Source organism: Gopherus evgoodei, chromosome 1 (assembly GCF_007399415.2).
Source record: "Gopherus evgoodei ecotype Sinaloan lineage chromosome 1, rGopEvg1_v1.p, whole genome shotgun sequence".
In the NCBI taxonomy this organism is placed as follows: domain Eukaryota; kingdom Metazoa; phylum Chordata; order Testudines; family Testudinidae; genus Gopherus; species Gopherus evgoodei.
The window spans coordinates 21,923,810-21,940,660 of NC_044322.1; the positions used below are offsets into that span (position 1 = coordinate 21,923,810).

A 16,851-nucleotide genomic window follows, 5' to 3' on the forward strand; every position below is an offset into this window, starting at 1 on the left:
TCAGCATCTGACTGCTGGGACCTGGACATAGTCTTCAAAGGCTATCCTCTGGAAGTTGCTTCGATAACCTGGTGGGTCTTCTTCTTACTGTATCTTTGTTCATTGCAGCACTTGAGAGCAGCAGTTAAAAATCTGGGAATATGCATCAGTGGCAACGAAGGTGCAAAAACTCCTTAATGAGCACAGACCGGTGACAATTCTGTGGAGAAAGCTCCCTAGTTTTATATTCTAGGTACCATCTCTAAGTCTATATATTTGGAGGCCAGGATCAATATCTTAGTGAGAGGAAAGCTTTCCCATGAAACCAGGATATAGCAAAGCTTCAGGCTGAGATCTCAGCTATAATCTATATAGTATCAGTCCATGTGGCTTTGCCATAAAGGCTTTACAATTTGTGGCAAATTGCATCTGGCCTTGTCAGTTGCAGCTCAGCTTGAATAAGGTTATCAGGATCTGGCCCTACAGTTAGAATCAAAATAATTTCATTTCATTGGAAAAAGCTACTGAGCTTTCCCTGGATTAATATTAGTATTAGACCTATGAGGGAGACTCAGATATTCTGTGTGAAGGAATATTTGCGGCAAACTAACTTTCAGTCCTTAGATGCCTTGGTACCTAAGATCCACTAAATGAATATTTCTCAGAAGTCAAATATATGTAAGGATGATATGTATTGATTTTTATATACAGGAAGAAAATCCTGGCTGAAGATAGTTATACGATGAGTCCACAGGTTTGTTTACTTCCTCATAGGGTATTAACCAATCAGACTGTGTATGTAAATAATTGATAGCAGTGGAGAATATTCCAAATATTTTTATGCAAACATTTAGAATAATACATATTAAATAAGATTATGAAAAATTGATTAACTTAACGGTTTGTCTTCACTGCATTGTTAACTCAAGGTGTAACTCGAGTGTTGCCACTAACCCACACTCCTGTCCATGCACAAAAATGTCTAGTTTGAGTTAACTGATGCTTTAAACTTAAGGTAGCCAGCACATTAGGAAGGAAGCTGGAGCTAGTAATGCAATGGGTATGCAGCAGTTTAAATTACAACTTTTTAGCTGCTAATCCAATAACTCACTGTGTGTAGCTGAGTGGTATTTGGCAGCATGGTTTTAAAATTCCTTAAAAGGGTCTGGCAGGTTTGATTAGGGGAATTACCTTAGAAGGAGTATTAGCAATCAGGGTACATTGGACAAGGGGCCGTCTCTGCTTGTAGGCTCCAAGAGCAGAGGTATCATCTTGAGTTTTGTAAAGCAGCTACCAACACATTTTGGAAAGTATTTTTCTGCCAGCTGCCATAATGATAAGCAGGACCTATGCAGATCATTTGTGTTGCTGTTGGACTACTACTCTTAAATGCCCATATCCCCAGGTTAATGGAGGAGGAGGATGGAAATCAGTAATTTCATCCCTGGCAGTTTGGTTTCTCAAATCCTATTATGCCAGTCTGCATGTCCCTTTGTTGTTTTGTTCTTTGTTTTGCTTTGGTAGTACTGGAGTTAGGATCCAGTTTCACCTGCTTTGCAATTGCATGAGACAGTACATGTAGGAGGAGCAATCCTACGTATACTGCTCATCACAAATCCTGCATATCCTGTTCCCTTGCTATTTAAGAAGGCGTAGAAATACTGACCTATACAATATGGATGTTAACAACCTAGGGACAGTTGGGCTTTCCGAGGGTGCAAGCCAGAGCTGCATGTGCCCAGCACAGTGTAGTCTGTCTGCTCTTGATGATACTTTTTAGGACCTTTATTTAAATCCTGTGCCTATTAAATATGGGATTCTGGTATCACATCTTTGAAGAGTACAGTTGAAGCATTATTTCCTCATTTGTTTATTTGTCATCCTCCATTTTAATCAACATCAGTTCCATCTTAGACTTAAAAGGATAGATTCAGTGTTGGCGAAAAGTCATGTGTTAGCTCAGCGGTAGGCAACCTACGGCATGCGTGCCAAAGGTGGCACGCGAGCTGATTTTCAGTGGCACTCACACTGCCCGGGTCTTGGCCACCAGCCGGGGGGGCTCTGCATTTTAATTTAATTTTAAAAGAAGCTTCTTAAACATTTTAAAAACCTTATTTACTTTACATACAACAATAGGTTAGTTATATATTATAGACTTAGAGAAAGAGACAGTCTAAAAATGTTCAAATGTATTACTGGCATGCAAAACCTTAAATTGGAGTGAATAAATGAAGACTCGGCACACCGCTTCTGAAAGGTTGCCGACCCCTTTATTAGCTTCTCCTTTACCTGTCTGCTTTTACACAAGATACTCTCTCAGCCTGCATATCAGACCTACATTCCTTGTCAAGTTAATCATATAAGCCCCCAAAAAACATGAGTTTTGTGTTAGTGTAACAAAGGTCCTATAAAAGATGTTTACATTTTCAGTACTGTACATGGTAAACTATCAGAAAGGTTGGCAGAACTTAATTTTGATTTGCAGCTTTGGTAGGAGTTAAATGACATTTTATGCATTCAAAGAAAGTACAACTTGCATATACCAATAAAATAATGGATGCTGAAATTAGACATGGACTGTCAGATTTTTGCCTAAAAATTACTTTTGATGCAATTTATTAAAAAATACTTTTTTTCTTGTTACACAAAAAGTAGTGATTTACAGTGAGTTTTTCATATACTCACGATTAAAGATAAGCAGACCAAAAATTAAAAAAACAAAATCCTCTCAGCGAAATCCTTAGCTTGTAAATTGATGTGGTTCCTTTGACTTCAGCGGAGCTACACTGATTTACACTAGCTGAGAATCTAGCTTTCTGTTTTGAAACCTAAATGGCATCAGGCCTGTAATGCAAATAAGTACTTTTGGGTATTTCCCCAGATACAGTTTAAAAAGCTGCATAAACACATGATTAACCATCCAAGCAAAACTACTGTTTTAAAAAAATTAAATCACAAAGGAATCATTTTAAGTAAAAATAAACTTGTTTTTTGCATATCACACAAATACCCATGATGACACAAATCAGCAAAACTAAAAAGCTAAACACAAGGGCTAAAAGTTTTTGGCACTCTCTGGCTTGCTTATTTTAATATTAGTTATTCCATGTCCATATTTTACCATTGCAGAGTGCTAGCCTCATTGTTGAACTCGGAACTGTTCCTATGCAAACGTGTTCGCTGCAATATATGTACATTAACAGCAAAGGTTAGTGAACTGGTTCAAAGAGGGTTTGTTGTGCAATGTCTAGAACAGCAGACATGGAATCAGGAGTTCAGAGTTCTGTTCCTGGTGGGGTCACTTATTCACTCTGTGACCTAAGGTGAGTCGCTTATCTGTGTCTCAGCTTCTCTGTAACGTGAGGATAATAATAGTTGTTTATCCTGCAGGGGATGCTTATAAATTGCTTTGAGATCCATGGATGAAAGGCTCTGTAAAGGTGCAAATTAAGACTAATCTAGTCAGGCCTCTCTGGACCCAGAATTTGACCTGGATCGAATCTGTTTTGAAGTTCACAAAAGTTTAGCTGACTCTCCACTTAGAGTGCTTGGCTGGGAGCAGATGTGCTAGAAGGTCAGTTGATAGGATGGTTTGAATGAAAGCAGGAAATCTCACAGCATCGCCCATGCTCGTGTACAGCCAAGACTCTGGACCGAGCCCCTGAAGCTGGCTGGCGCAACACACTTCTGTGATTACAAAGCCCTCCCTAAGCCCGAGGAGGGGACCTTCTTCCTGTTTGGTGTCCGGTGGGGGTGGCGGGGAGATAATTTCTCTTGACATCTGAATGTCAGGAGCAGCAAGCATCCTCCCTTACCACTGCCTGACAGCCAGGGAGAGACTGACTGAACAATTCCCAGCTGGCAACTCAGAAAGGGGGCTGCCCTTCAAACAGAGCAGCAAATTATCTTCTCCTCTGGATGGGGTGGGGCATGGTAGTAGTCCTAAACCCGCCAGCCCCACCAACTATCAATAAATAAAGCACTACTGTCACATCTACCACTGCCCTGCTTGGTGACATTAGTCAAGTTGCCTCAGTTTCCCCACCTTTCAAATGAGGATTATACTCACTGAGATGTTGGCAGATGGATTGGTTAAGGTGTGTATAATGCTTGGAAGATTTAAAATGTGCTGAGTACTATTACTTTCACTTATTTGTTACATTAATAACCTTGGCAAGGGAAAAAATGTTACAACACCATTGGCTGAATTCTGCTCTGACTAAAACCCATGAAATTCAGCTGAAGGCACTCTTGGGGGCTGATATTATTGGCCCAACATCAACAGCCTTTATAGGAAACATTTATAGCCATCTCTGAGTAAGATGATTGTTTGATTGAAGAGCGTATACTAAGCATTGTTCAGTGTGGAGTCTAATGGCTGCTCTTCTCTTCCTGTAGCCATTTCATTGAAATTATATGAACCATTCTAGGGACTTGCTATGTGTTTGTATTTATTATTATATCATTAATCATGTTTATTACAGTAGTACTTAAGCGCCAGCCAAGAACTGAGTCCCACTGTGCTAGGCACTGAACAAACACATAGACAGCGCCTGCTCGGAAGAACACATAGCAGAATGGGAGCCAGATGTATTTGGGGCCACTGGATAGAACTGTAATACCAATGTCTGTAGCTTAAAAGAACCCAACAAACTTATAAAAGCGCACCTGTGAAAATTGGTCATAGTGACCGTCCCTTTTGCCTGTCCAGTGGCAGGTGCCAGGGTGTTTTACCAACTGGAAGGTTTAGCTTGAACAGTCCATTGTGAACCTTTCATTTCAAAAGGAGAGTAAGATGTGCTGTCTCTGTGGGGTAGAAATCATATCTAGGGTGGCGAGGCAGTCAGTTTTTGACCAGAATGTCCAGTCAAAAAGGGACCCTAGTGGCTCCAGTCAACAGTGCAGCGAGGCTAAGGCAGGCTCCCTACCTGGTCTGGCTACATGCGGCTCCCAGAAGTGGCCAGCATGTCCGGCTCCTAGGGAAAGGGGTGGCCACGGGGGCTTCACATGCTGCCCATACCCCGAGTGCCAGCTCTGCAGCTCCCATTGGCCAGGAACCGCAGCCAATGGGAGCTGTGGCAGTGATGCTGTGGGCGCAGGCAGTGCTCAGAGCCCCTTGGCCCCTTCGTCTAGGAGCCAGAGAGGGGTCATGCTGCAGGTTCCAGGAGCCTTGTGGAGCCAGGGCAGGCAGGGAGCCTCCATAGACCTGCTACACCCCAGACCGGGAGCCGCCTGAGGTAAGCGTCGCCCAGGTGGAGCCTGCACCCCAACCTCCTGCCCCAGGTCGGAACCCCCTCTGGCACCCTAACTCCCTCCCAGAGTCCACACCCAGCCACCTGCCCTAGCCCTGAGCCCCCCTCGCGCACCTCTTCCCCCACCCCAGCTTCCTGCCCCAGCCCTGAGACCCCTCCTGCACCCCACACCTCTCATCCCTGGCCCCACCCCCAGCCAGAGCCCGCACCCCCCTCCCACACTCTGAACCCTTGGCTCCAGCCTGGAGCCCCCTCCTGCACCCCAAGCCCCTCATTTTTGACCCCACCTCAGAGTCTGTACTCCCAGCCAGAGCCCTCACCCCTTCCTGCACCCAACCCCCTGCCTCAGCCTGGTGAAAGTGAGTGAGGGTGAGGGAGAGCAAGCGATGGAGTGAATGGGGAGTGGGGCCTCAGAAGGGGCGAAGCAGGGGACAGAGTAAGGGGGTTCGGGTTTATGCGATTAGAAATTTGGCAACCCTAATCATATCACTCACTGTAATGACTGGCCATGCCGCATGCGTGCAAAACCATTTGAGAAGGTATAGGATGCATTTGACTATCCGACCTTCAGTCCATACTCTTTGTGCATGTACATTGCTGGCTTAAGAAGTTGGGTACCATTTATAAATAGTGCCTTCGCAAAAAGAGAGTGGGAGGGCATATAAAGAGATATCATATCTTCAGCAATAATGAGAGCTCTATTGATACATGCCCTTGCTGAGCACAGGTGTCTGTAGTGGTGTCTGAATGCCACAAAAGAGCTTAATGAGTTCCACTTTAAAATCTTGTTGGTACTGAAATATTTTCTTAAATACAGTGAATGCCCATTAGTAGCACTATATCAGTGCCCTTTTGCTATGTTGCTCCTAAGCAACTGTTGCTGTTATTAGGGAGTGTTGATAAGTCACAGTAGAGAATGTGTTCCCAGGGGAAATGTTGCTTGTAAGGGGCAGTTGCTCTTACAAGGTGTTGCTGAAAACAAGCATCTGCTTGTAGTGACTTCTTCCTTGTGTTCATATATGATGATCTGCATTCAAACAGAATACAGAGTTGCATGCATGGCACAAACCTGTCATCCACTGTGGTGCCTTCCTAAATCCACACAACTGCAGTCAGCTTACAGCCCAGATAACAAAATTATAACCATCTGAGATCGAAACAGCCTGCTGATGTCTTTGTCATCCTTTTCCAGCACAGGATTATTCTCAATAACACAGTATACAATTTGTTCTGATGCTTTGTCAAGTCTAGTCTAGTTTCTAACACTTTCTCTTGGGAGTCTGTTTTTCAGTCTAATAGATCTCGCTGTTAGTCTGAAATATCAGGAAAAACTTCCCTTTCTTAATTTAATCCCATTGCTCCTAGTTATAGCCCCTCTTTTACTGGTGAGTGAAGTGATTCCTCCTAAGTAGAAAGTGACAGTGTGTAAAGTGCTTTAGAGTGCTTTGAGATTAAAGGCACAATATAAATGTAAGATATAATAATTATAATTAATAACAATTATTATTCGGAACAAAATCATGGTCGTCATAAGGGTAAATCCTCTCATTAAACAAGTGAGTCTTTTAGCTCAGCCATGGGATATTACTGCTCCTGTTTTTCTAGCAAATGTGAAGGATGAATTCTTGCAAAGTATATGGTACATTGGCATTGTCTTCAACAAAATATATACCTCTGGGATTCTGGTCTCTGAACACTAGTCAGAATCTACCTCCAAGACAGCACACAATGTTTCCTGCTATTCAAAGAACACTTTGTGTGAGGTAGAAGTGGAAACTTTTAATTGCTACTGAGGAAAAATAAAAGCTAAAATTATTTTTAACAACATAGTAAAGTCTGTGAGAGTGTCTCATATTTTCTTTGCTAAGTCTAAATCCTGCATGAGGTTATTAGTGTATAGAAGAGCATTGTTTAAAGTAAAGATGTCTTGATCTTTTTAATGTAAAAAGTTACTTTGTTTAAAAGCTCTTTATACATGGAACAAAATGATGACGTTGTACAAAATCGTCAATGCACAAGAGCTGGCAATCATTATGCATACAAGTAGCTATTACAGAAATAACCTTCTTTGTCAAATATAATAACAAAAAAGAGAGATCAAAAACCTATCTGAAAGTTAAATAACAGAAGACCGATCTTTGGCACAGAAGTAATTGGCAGCCTATCCTATTAATTATTCAAGAACTCGAAAATCTTTAATGAGGTACTTACTGTAAGATTTCACTCATATGCAAATGTTAATTAAAATTCCTAATTACAAAACAGCTAGTGATTCTTTACTGAGGTTTTTTAATTCACCATACTAACTACAGTGTATTAACTGTATAAACACAATTGTAACCCATTTTCAGTTTTTAATATTGTATTCTTTTTTCCTCTTACAGATTCATTTTCAGGCAAACCCTGACTGTGGTGATGTCGGAGAGACATCAAGAAAACTAGGCATGATACTGTTCCAAATCCCTCCACACACACTTTTGGAGAATTCAGCAGATGAACTTGTTTCGTATGGTCAGTGGAGAGACTTACGTTGATCCAGCAGATATTGACAACCAAATGTTCTCCTTTTTCCACAGGTCTGATTACGACAACATCAAGAAAATTGGATCGAGAGCAGCAGGCAGAGCATTTTCTCGAGGTAATTCTGATGGGGAATACATATTAAAGGGGTACCTCCATCTTCAAATCTTTCCAATTTTGAATAATGAGTTTAAAGCTTGTTTGTGATATTACCCCTGTTGTCTAATTTTCCATGTTAATTTTCAGTAGAACCATTTTTTCTCCCTATTTCTAAGACAATGCTTTACCCTCTCCTGTTGCTATCACAAAGAGGGGAACCAGACTAACTATACAGGGGAAATAATTCAGTCGACAATTCACAAAATGCTTTCAAACACATGAACAAACTAGAAATAGACAGATATTCATTTTTTTTCTAATCTCTTTTGGTTGTAGCAATTTTTTGTTACTTGTAACAATAAGTTAAAATATTTCAGAGAAGCATGTGATATTTCAGTCATCTGTGTCCCTTTAATGAATTTCTAATGCAGTTTGGAAGGCCCTTATTCTGCAAAGACTTCTGCACATGGATAACTGTGCACCCTGTGATTAGTGCTATATGGCAGCATTTCTCAAACTGGGGTCCACAGACCACTGGGGGTCTCCAAAGGAATTCCAGGCGGTCTGCAGACCTCACTGATCAACTCCTCCCCCTCCCTCCCTCAACTCCTCCCCCTCTATCTCCAGGAGGCTACTGAACCCAAACCAGAAGATTTTAGGCCAGTAAAAGTCTGGCAGTGCAGTGGGGCTAAGGCAGTCTCCCTGCCTCCCTTGGCCCAGCACCACTCCTGGAAGTGGCCGGCACGTCCCTGTGACCCCTGTGATGGGGGGTAGGGGGAAGGACAGGTCTCCGCCTGCTGTTCTTGCCCCGTGCGCCGACTCCGCAGCTCCCATTGGCCATTGCACCCCATCCTGCACCCCAACTCCCTGCCTCAGCCCAGAGCCTGTACCCAAACTCCATCCAAGAGCTCGCACGCTCCTGAAGCCAAACTTCCAACCCAGAGCCCGAACCCCTTCCTGCACCCAAACCCCCTACCCCCAGCCTGCTGAAAGTGAGTGAGGGTGGGGGGAGAGTGAGTGATGGAGGGAGGGGGGATGGAGTGAGCAGGGAGGCAGGAAGAAGTGGGGCAAGGGTGGGGCCTTGGGGGAAGCGGTGTAGTGGAGGCAGGGCCTGGGGCTGAGCGGGAGGGTTTGGGGTCCCTGAAATATTTTAAATCAAAATGGGGATCCTTAGGTTGCTAAAGTTTGAAAACCGCTGGTACATGGGATTGTTTCCATTGTGCAATTAAACGTTTAAATTTTTGAAGGATTGAGGCCTAAGATTGCATCTTGAATCTATATGCAAAACCCTAATGTGAGTGGAAGTAAACTCTGGTTTTGCTCACTGGCTGGATCATCAAGATGAATCATTTTTGAAATTTCAAATTTAAACCTATCAGCTACAGTTTCCAAGTAAGAAATTACTCTTTGCAGTGGAAGATTTATTTCAACTCCCTCTCCATAGTGTCCTCTCATCTGAATAACTATCTGTAATATGTGTAACTCTCACAAAACTGTACCTGTGCATTGCCAGGTCGAATACTTGATTTCTTCCTCGTCGCTCTAAAAACCATGTGATAAAATGTTCCCATCCTTTTCCATATACGGGACTTGATTCTGATCTCACTCTAATTTACAGTGAGTGATATAACTGCCCTGAATTTACTGAAATTACTCCTGATTCACATTGGTGCAAGTGGAAAACGAGGGCTACTGTGTAAGATCATCCGATAGACACAGCCATCCATATAATATGATTTTGCAAACTCTCCTCATAGCAGTGTTAACTAAAGAATATGTGGACATATTAAGCACCCTTGCAGGGTCAGAATGTTTTTTTGTTACAATCACTATTTGGCAGAAGAATGTAGTAATCTCTGGTTGCAGATATTCCTTCCCCTGGTTAGTACTGCTTGAGGAAAATCCTAAGTACTTGGCCTAGTACAGAGCAACAAGAGAGGAAGGTTAATTTCTTATCTGACCTGCTAACTTTTTTTCCTCTATATGTTTCTGTACAATCCCAAATATCCCAGGCTATAAATAAATGAGGAGGAATAAAGGAATTTTTTATCTCCTTTAAGAGATTTCTTCAGTTGGAAAGTTAGCTAAGTAATTCTTTATTCCGATAACTGGAGATTTTTCAGCTTTTACTGCTAGGGAAGATAGCCAGCTGAAGTGAATTTGGCATAGATTTTGGAATATATATATATTAATGAGAAACTTGGGTCTGAGACAAGATGGGTGAGGTAATCTCTTTTATTGGACAAATTGGAGTCTGGACTGTAAGTCTTTTCTGCATCTGTGTTTTCTCAGGGGATCTGAATGAAACACGCCAGATGCCAATTTTCCAAAGGATTCACCCCTTAAAAAGGGAAGCGTTATACATCTTCAATGGTGGAGGCAGAGGGGAACTCTCTCGTATTATTTATAAAACTCAGGCTTTAGCCCGCTAGGCTGGATGCTTTCCTCAGATTTTTGTCCAGTTTGAAAGATATTGATTGGTCTACAAGTTTTTGAAGGGTGCATACATAAAGGAATGAGATAAAGTGTTTAGGGTGATCTAGGAGGTTTAGAATTGGGATTAATAGGATGAAACTGAGCACAGAAAAGTGTAGGCAATCGGGAAAGTAGAAATGCAAACAGCAAGGTCTGGAATAGCCTCTTGAACAGAGTGGAAGGAGCTCTGTTGCTTGAGACTTTTAATACTAAACTGGGCCAAGTGGGCAAAAATTTACTGCAGGGAATAGAATTGTGCATTGACAGGGAGATGAACTAGATGACCTAGTTGGTCTTTTCATTTGCTAATTAAAAGTTAACATTTGCCATTTGTGCAGCATACTTGGAGGCAAGTTCAGCATGACAAAAACAAATAGGCTGTTGACGGTTCAGAACTGAGCTGTCTAAGGTGGGCATGTTTTTATGACATACTTGAAACATTTTGTGAAATGTTTGACTCTCAATGTGTTTAATTAACCTCCTAGGGAGTCCTTAATTGCCAAGATTACCATGGTCTCCCAATAGTACGATTATTACCCTTCCGGCTTTGTTTCATACCCTGTCTCCAATAGAGTCTGTCTGGCATAAAAAAGAGTAAAACTGGCTCCCTCTGAAAGGATCTTATTAGAGCTTGACCCGGCAACCTGTGTTTCCGCTTGCATGGTGCATATATGAGGCATTAATGGACCTTTCCTGGTTAGAATGCCTTTTAATTATTTTTTAAATAGTCAGGCCCTTTTCTCAACTTGAATTTGATTGAGGCATTGTTCCCAGACAACAAAGTACTTACAGAGCAAGTTCCATTGGTGAAAGGTCTGTCTCCGCCCCGTTCACAATAGCTGTTAACAAAGCAAAATGAGATTGTGGGGGCTAATGGTTTATGATACTTTGCAGTATTATAGCACATTTTCATTCATAGCTCTCCAAGCGCTTCACGCTGGTGCTTTACAGGCAGAGCAAATAGGGCACAAAGTGGTCAAGTAACTTGCCCAAGGTCACAGAGTAAACTAGTGGCAAACCCTGGTCTCCTGATTCCAGTACCCGTGCTTATTCCACTCTGCCACAGCTGTCCAATATAAACCATCCTTCTGTTAATCTAGGTACTTGTATGTCCCCTGATTCACACAATAGTTGTGTGCCTCACAATATTTCATGAATTGATCTTCACAATACCTTGTAGGATAGGGGACTGTTTACCATGACCCCCATTTTACAGATGGGGATTTGAAGCACAAAGACAAAGTGACTTGTCCCAAGTCATACAGCGAGTCTGTGGTAGCATCAGGTATTGAACTCAGATCTCTTGAACCCCCATCTAGTGCCTTCGTCTCCTAGACTATGCCTTTTTGTAGTTATCTGTTTTCCAGTGTCCGTCTTTTTATAATGAACATCCATGGCCGTAGTTAAAGTATTCTGCACACGTCAAAGAATACATACAAAGGAATACATTAACTTTCAGAACCTACTTATGCGATAGACTTTACTCTTCCTGAATTCTTACCTAGATTCCTGACTAAAAGATTTAAATTGTTGTGCGGGGGGGAGGGACAGGACAGAGGTGCATTTGTTTATTTCTTTGAAAAAGGCACCTTTTAAATCTGCCATGAAAAGTTTGTAACCCCTCCTTTTTTTTTAATATAAAGGTTTGATTTCTTTGACGTTTGTAAAATCATTTAATAATTCTAGGATTTAGGACATTATTACATGGTTACTGTCTAGTAGCATTTTTTTCGTGGCAGATGTAATTTGATCTCAGTGGATCACATACTGCATGGTTTCTCACTTTACTATATACTTACTAGTGGGATGATTCTAGTTTAAATTAGGGGGGAAATATCAACTTGTTACATTACTTTCTAACATACAACAATCCAAATGCAGTTTTCTCAGATTATTCTGCAGAATATCTTAAATGGATCCATGCTTTACTTGTGAAACTGATGAAAGGAGTGAAATTGTGGTAGTTATCTGCTTGCTAAGCAAGTGAGTTAAAATGAATACCTATTTCAAAATGAGATGTGATTACAATTTGCAGGGACTCTACCTTTATTCCCCTGTAATAACTGGACATTGCACCATTTTTATTACATCTTTCTCAGATGCTCCTTCCTGCCTTCATCCAGCTTCCCTCCCAGATTTGTGTGTCTGTCATTTTCTAATATTTCCTGGGTTTTGGAGTCTTGTCCCTCATTTTTTCTTGCATAGTTCTTACTCACCAAAGATGTAAAAGCTAACAGTGGGCAGCACTATTGGAATGTTAGCTCTGGGAAGAGCGTGAAAAGTTTAGGTCTGCCTTTTACAGCAACTGTAGTGACAGCTGTCTGAGATACGGAGGCTGAAAGTAAACCATTTCTACAACCTTGTTCTTTGTCAGCTTACTCTGAGACACCAGGAATATAAATAATTCCCGTTCTGCTCTGCTGTGTACATGTGCAGCTTGATGGGAGTGAATTGTTTAATCCAAGTTACAGCTCATTGACTTGCACATTCGTTCTGTAAGAGAGATCTGAGTATATGTTCTCGATTTCAGTGGTTTCAGAATGAGCTGTTGCAAACGTTGGTTCAAGCCATCCTGGGCAGGCATCTGTAAAATTTACATGCTCCTGATGAGTTTCGTTAGCTAGGACTCTCTTGCACTGCAAGCCCTGTATTTAACAAGGGGATTAGCCTTTTGTATAGAGAAGATTGAGGTTTTAGTGTACAATTCTCAACAGAGGCTCCAAAACCCGAGAACAGCATGATTTGAAATTTCATAAAAGATGTAGTCAAATGTTGCTTTCTCCTTTTACTTCACTAGTAATATAGGGTACAATTTCAAAAGTGTCTGAATACCGTAGTCAATTTTGAAAATGGGACATGGGCTTCTAAAAACTTAGGGCACATCTACACTGCAAAGAAAAACCCCGTGACACCAAGTCTCATAGCTTGGATCAACTGTCTAGGACTCACAAGGCTTGGGTTGTGGGGCTAAAAACAGCAGCGTAGATCTTCCTGTTTGGAGTAGATCACAAGACCCTTCCCCCTCGCCAGGTCTCAGCAGGTATACCTACGCTGCTGTTTTTAGCCCCACTGCCCGAGCCCTTCAAGCCTGAGTCATTTGACCCAGACTTTGAGACACAGCTCTGCGGATTTTTCTTTGCAGTGTGGACATTCTCTTAGGCACTTTTGAAAATGTACTCATAGCCTTTCCATGTTTAAATTCTTGACAAGGGACTTTGTAATTTCTTACCTTATTCTGTAGTACTTCTTTAACTAAATGATTGATCAAAAGGTAGTTTCAGTAGAGTCTCCATAAAGAACAAAAAATAGCTGCTAATAGCCATTGTAGATAAGCATGGGTGAAATGTTAACTATCTGAAAAGTTTAACTATAACTTAATGGTTTTTAAGAAGCAGTTGTGACAGGCTTGCCCTTGAAATTTCAGCTCAAGGATCATTATTAATAAGGGGAAGAGAGTGCCTTGTCTGACTCCCTGCTTATTTCTAACCAACTTTGTTCAATCAGAATGTTGTAGCAGTACCTCTCAAATGCCTTGCTTTTGTAGCAAATCTGTAAATACCGGTCTCATCAATCTTGTTGCTGGTCTGATTTAGTATAAATCTGAGAAGGAGGTCAGTAACAGTGCAAGAGATTGTAATGAAGATAAATGGGTAGATTTGATGTAAGTGCCAAAATGCGAGGGCTCCAGTGAAACGTGTTGGTTACCATTTACTGTGAGTACAGTAGCAAAGAGTACTATGTAATCTCTGTTATGTAGCGTATATTTATGTGCAGTAATCAAAGGGAAACATAATTACTCCCCCCTCCCGCCAGTCAGAAATATATCCTTCTAAAAAGTTAGTTTCCATCCATAATGAAAAATTGAAACTGCAAGGGTAATAATGATATGTGGCTATGTTGTTAACCAATTTGAAATTTGTCCTGAATATTAAATTGGGGAAAAGTATTATTGGAAGCTGTGGCATGACCACAGGTGGGTAAGGATCTTGCTTTTTGACATCTCACCCAAAAGATAGCACTTAAAATAGCACAGTGTCCTCCTCGCACCATGCCAGAGCACTGGTTTAGTATGGAGTCATATGGAAGAATTTCATCTCACAACACTACTTTCTGCAGTGTCCTTGGTTTTTTGTGGAAGCCTCCCATCCATGTACTGACACACCTAAACCCTGCTTAGCTTCTGAGATGTAGCCAGTACTATACAGAGGATTGATTATTTAAATCCTAAATTATGAATTTGTGTAAACATCTATTCATATAACTTTAGCTTTGCCCACTTTTGGCAAAGAAAACTGCATTCCTTCTTGGTGACGTGCTAGCAATTGGGATATAAACTAGGCAACATATCTGGTTCAGCTTTTTTTTATCTGAGGTTTAAGTGTTGCTAAAAGGGCACATGCCTTTCCCTTTTTAAAACTGAAGTCCATTAGCTGATGCAAGAGAAACTAGTAATATAGGAAGGCAAACTACCACTTATAGCTTGAACTTAAAATTGTTTAGTTAACAGTTTTCTGGAATGGCTTTGCTGTGTTTGCCACAAGGAGAGGAGAGAGAAAAGTTGTAGGCTGCCTTTGATCTAAGATCATTTGGCATGGCAATGTAAGTCTAAGCGTCCCTATTCAAAAGGTAATAAAAGCAACATTATAGTGACAGCATTGCAAGAAATGCTTAAAAACAGGAAAGAAATAAACTTTAACAGGTCTGAAATTTGATTTGATTTGTGAGTGGGGCCTATGAAACTGACAAGAGGATGTCCCAAACTTTGCCCAACCAATAGTTTCATTCCTGGGAGGTGGTGGGCCACACTCAGACCCTAGTGGATCTCCCTGCGTGTGGATCACTTGTTTGGGAGCTTTATTTGTACACCTCTACCCTGATATAACGCGACCCGATATAACATGAGTTCACATACAACGTGGTAAAGCTCTGACACGCTGCTCTGAGCAGCGTGTTAAGGGGGCCAGGCCAGGGCCAAGGGGTTGGATAAGGGGCAGAGGGTCTCGGGGGTGGTCAGGGGCTCCTCCCTCCAAGGGTCTGGGGGGGCAGGAGCTGTGGGAGGGCACTTTTGGGGGAGCTGCAGTCCCAGAGTGGCCCGGGGGATTAGCGAGGGGCCAGGAGCAGCCGGCTCTGTTTCCCTCGCCCTGGCCCCAGCTGTGTCGCTTGGGGGAAGGGGCTTGGGGGAGGGGGCTTAAGGGAAGTGATTCCCCCGCCACACTCACCAGCAGCAGCAGAGGCGGAGCAACCCGGCCCCAACCCGCTCCACTCCACCAGCTCCCAGCCGCAGAGCTCCACTTCCTGCCGCAGGTGAGTACAGGGAGTGTCCTTTCCCCAACCTCCCCGCACTCACCAACAGCGGGTAGCAGAGCGCCACGGCTGGGAGCTGGCGGAGTGGAGCAGACTGGGGCCGGGCTGCTCTGCTTCCCACCGCTGCTGGTGAGTGCCTGTCAGGGGGCGTGGGGTGTGGATAGGGGTCAGAGCAGTCAGGGGACGGGGGTTGGGTAGGGGTTGGCGTCCTGGGGGTGATTAGGGATGGGGGTCTCTGGAGGGGCGGTCAGGGAACAATGAACGGTGGGGGCAAAGCAAGTTCGATATAACGCGGTCTCACCTATAACACAGTGAGATTTTTTGTCTTCCAAGGACCACGTTATATTGGGGTAGAGGTGTATATAATGGAGCATACTTAACAATGTGGCTGTACAGCACACTGAGACTACAGTTCCCAGCATGCAGTGCCATTGCTTGGGCCAAGCTGCCAGGCAACTCAGAGGAAGTTGCAGCATTCCTTGTGTGCTGAGGTCACAGGCTATTATGCTGACCAATACTGTCTCATTGTTTTCTTTTACTGTCCTGTGCTTTCTTGTACTGGTCCATCTGTATCCATCCATTGTCTCTTGTCTATTGCTTAGATTATAAGGGCTTTGGGGTAGAGATTAGATTGTCTTTTTGTCTTGTGTTTGTACAGCACCTAACACAATGGGTTCTGGTCCATGACAGGGGCTCCTAGGCAGTACAGTAATGTTAATAATAATAATGCTGAGATCTGCATTCTTTGTGGGCTCTACCTCTGTATCAAAGACAAGAGCTGAGGGACACCTTGAAGTCTATGGTCTGTGTTTACTCCTCTGCCCCTGCTCTGCACACTCCAAGGAATTAAATTTGAATCTTTACAGAAGCCTGCTTAAAAACGAATAGCAGCAAAATGGTGGCACACACTTAAAAATGCCATTTCTCTGAAGGTCCTATTATCAGAAGTTGCAAAAAAACTTTCCAAAGACAGGGACTGGCTTTGGAGGTTAAAATCATTGCTCAGGAGCCAGATTTACATATGACATTGGACACTGCATCTCAGGAGTATTGAGGCATAAAATGTTACACAGCAGAATGTGAAAGTCGTCTGGCTGTGATTACATCTGTCCGCCATGATAAGTGACTCATAGACTACAGCATCATCTCTTACTAATGTGACCCAAGAACACAGAGTTATCAAATGCATGATTGGAAATATCACTACTTCATCTGCTAACCA

General features: G+C 42.4%; 1 protein-coding gene across 1 annotated transcript in view; it reads left to right on the forward strand.

Annotated features, from left to right (window-relative positions):
* Positions 1-16,851, forward strand: part of FAT3 (FAT atypical cadherin 3) — a 485,653-nt gene that overhangs the window by 281,983 nt on the left and 186,819 nt on the right. The window contains 1 exon segment of the mRNA XM_030559193.1: positions 7,808-7,869. Within this exon segment, the coding sequence (XP_030415053.1) occupies positions 7,808-7,869 (62 nt within the window).